We start from the raw sequence: 2,500 nt of genomic DNA on the forward strand, positions 1-2,500 counted from the left end.
TGCACGAGAAGACATTTACGAAATCGAATTAACTCCAAACTTAATGAAAACTAACACATATAAAATAAATCAAAGGAGAAAATACAAACACCACCTGCCACAAATCCACAAATCGAAACCAAATCACACAAAAAGATTCCCCAACAGTGTTACCCAGGGAAAGAAATTCAAAATAATCCATATCTCTAACTCCAGCCCTTGGTAAGTTGGCATCAAGAGCCGTCCTTCATAGTAGTGTAAGCGACCTGGGCATCAAAACACGTAATACGCTGACTTCCGATTTCTTACGCTTTTATTGGTAATTTAAGACCTTCTGGTATATGATTTTGATAATTGGTATGATGTAAATGTTCGTCTTTAGTTCTAGATGTATTTTAGTGGATATGAGAGATTGGTAGATTGGTAGAACAATAAGAAATCGTCGTTGAAATACGCTGACTCCGATTTCTTACGCTTTTATTGGTAATTTAAGACCTTCTGGTATATGATTCTGATAACTGTTATGATATGACTGATCCTCATTAATTCCAGATGTATTGTAATGGATATGAGAGAGTGTTAGATTGGTAGAACTATAAGAAATCGCCATTAGAATTGCCATGCCGAGTGTGGTGATGCTGTCCCGTCCGTCGCTGCAACATTGCAACATCTTTTTCACTTGATCAAGAACCATTAACCGGCGATGGTGGAAATTGTCTTGATTGACGAGTTCTGATTCGGGACTATCTTTTGGAGGGGAATTTAAGCACGGCTGGGGATTTTGGTGACACTTGGGATGTAATGATTGTTGTAATGATTCAAGATTCGGTTTCTGGTATATGGTGTGTTGTGTCTCTACGTCCTTCTATTGATTAGAATTTTGAGAATTCATGTAACACAAGAGAGGAAGACATGTGCTGGTAGTATGAAGTGTTGCATGATTTTTTTTTTGTGGAATATTGTGGTATGTTTATTTTATTGTATTTTATTAATTAATTATTTGCTAGTGACTATGTTCAGGACAGATTTTACCAGCTGTTAGGAATATCACTTTGAATAGGGTGTCATATCAAAGAAATGGAATTAAGTGAATTAACTCTTAATATGATTTGTCATTTTTAAGTTTGTTTTACTTGCCCAAAGGCATATTACATTATTGTATATTTATGGACTTCCTAACTTCCTAAGTTTACAGTGATGTTAATATGAGATTTTTACATTAATCTTGTGATTAGATGCCTTATATCTGTATGTCATAAATACTAACCAAATGATATTGAATAATAATTAAAACTAGACATATAGATATTCAAATAATATTGATGAATGGCCAGAAATTCAACCTATGGTCCTTATATACTTTTACCATGTAATGAAACCCTTAACTTTTTTTTTTTTACTTGCCCAGGTATTTATATTTCTCACCTCATTTATTCCGTTACACCTCCTGTTTCAGAAAAATGAGTCGCGTTAACCTCGACGAACCTCGGTGGGACCAGAGCACGTATGAGGGTCGTGCTCGGCATTTCTTCACCACAACCAACCCCATGAATTTACTGTGTACACCTGCTCAGCTAGAGAATGCCAGAGATATTGTGACCAGATATAGGTATTGTATGCTGTCTTGATGGTTATTTCAGTCTTTCATTTTATTACCTGATATTTGTTATCATTATTATGTCAGTTATTATAATTGAATGTGATTGATACTTGAATAAGGTATATTGAATGTTTATTTTCTTTTTTGGGGAGATAAACCGACAAGCTAATTTTTTCTTCCTAATCCGCAGGAAGGGTGAAGATTTGAAATTGTCCGAGGATGAATTGTGGAAAGCGAAGAACATATACGATTCCGCTTTCCACCCGGACACGGGGGAGAAGATGATTCTGATTGGCCGAATGTCAGCTCAGGTTCCTATGAACATGACCATAACTGGTTGCATGCTCACCTTCTATAAGTAAGCTGCTGCACTAGATTGTTTTTATTTTTGAGATCTCAATCATTTGAGGATTTTATCTGAATCTTTTGAGATTTTGATTGATTTTGTCTTTAAAAAGTCACTTGATCAAATTTTATATTGTGGTTTTATGTGATTTTCTCATAATTGTTTTATATGATTTTATTTTGAGTTTCTCATGATTTTTTGTAAAAATTTTACGTGGTTTCATTTAGAGATTGTACATAATTTTATATGGTGATATTCTATAATCTCTTCTATATTGTATAAACTTTTATATGCATTTATATCTTTTACATGACTTTATCTAGAGCCTTAGGATTTTATTTTATTTTATGTTTTCTTATATGATTTGATATAGAGCTTTAATTTAGATGGAACTTTTATACGACCTTTGCAGCTCACTTGATAGTTTTTTCTAGTTATGCTCAGTGTACAAGATTGTGTAACATAGAACCCTTAGATATGATATAAGGAGGATGATAGCAACATAGATCTGGAGATGAAGATGTCTGATTTTTTTTTTTTTTTTTTTTTTAATCTTAAGGTAGCTCTCTTATCTC

At 33.5% G+C, this 2,500-nt stretch overlaps 1 protein-coding gene across 3 annotated transcripts in view; it reads left to right on the forward strand.

The window, feature by feature from the left end:
• Nucleotides 1-205: 205 nt before the first annotated feature.
• The window catches only part of Sfxn1-3 (Sideroflexin-1-3), a 17,484-nt gene continuing 15,189 nt past the window's right edge, over nucleotides 206-2,500 (forward strand). For 2 of the 3 annotated variants that reach the window (XM_043031349.2, XM_043031323.2), the window contains exons 1-3: nucleotides 206-298; nucleotides 1,436-1,588; nucleotides 1,770-1,937. In XM_043031349.2, the coding sequence (XP_042887283.1) occupies nucleotides 1,440-1,588; nucleotides 1,770-1,937 (317 nt within the window). In that variant the 5' untranslated portion in view covers nucleotides 206-298; nucleotides 1,436-1,439. Of the gene's footprint in view, nucleotides 299-377; nucleotides 463-1,435; nucleotides 1,589-1,769; nucleotides 1,938-2,500 lie in introns of those variants that run through there. The other variant, XM_043031332.2, reaches the window with a different exon arrangement.

Source organism: Penaeus japonicus, unplaced genomic scaffold, assembly GCF_977035675.1.
Source record: "Penaeus japonicus unplaced genomic scaffold, GWHDUDI00000001_assembly GWHDUDI00000006, whole genome shotgun sequence".
NCBI classification, from domain to species: domain Eukaryota; kingdom Metazoa; phylum Arthropoda; class Malacostraca; order Decapoda; family Penaeidae; genus Penaeus; species Penaeus japonicus.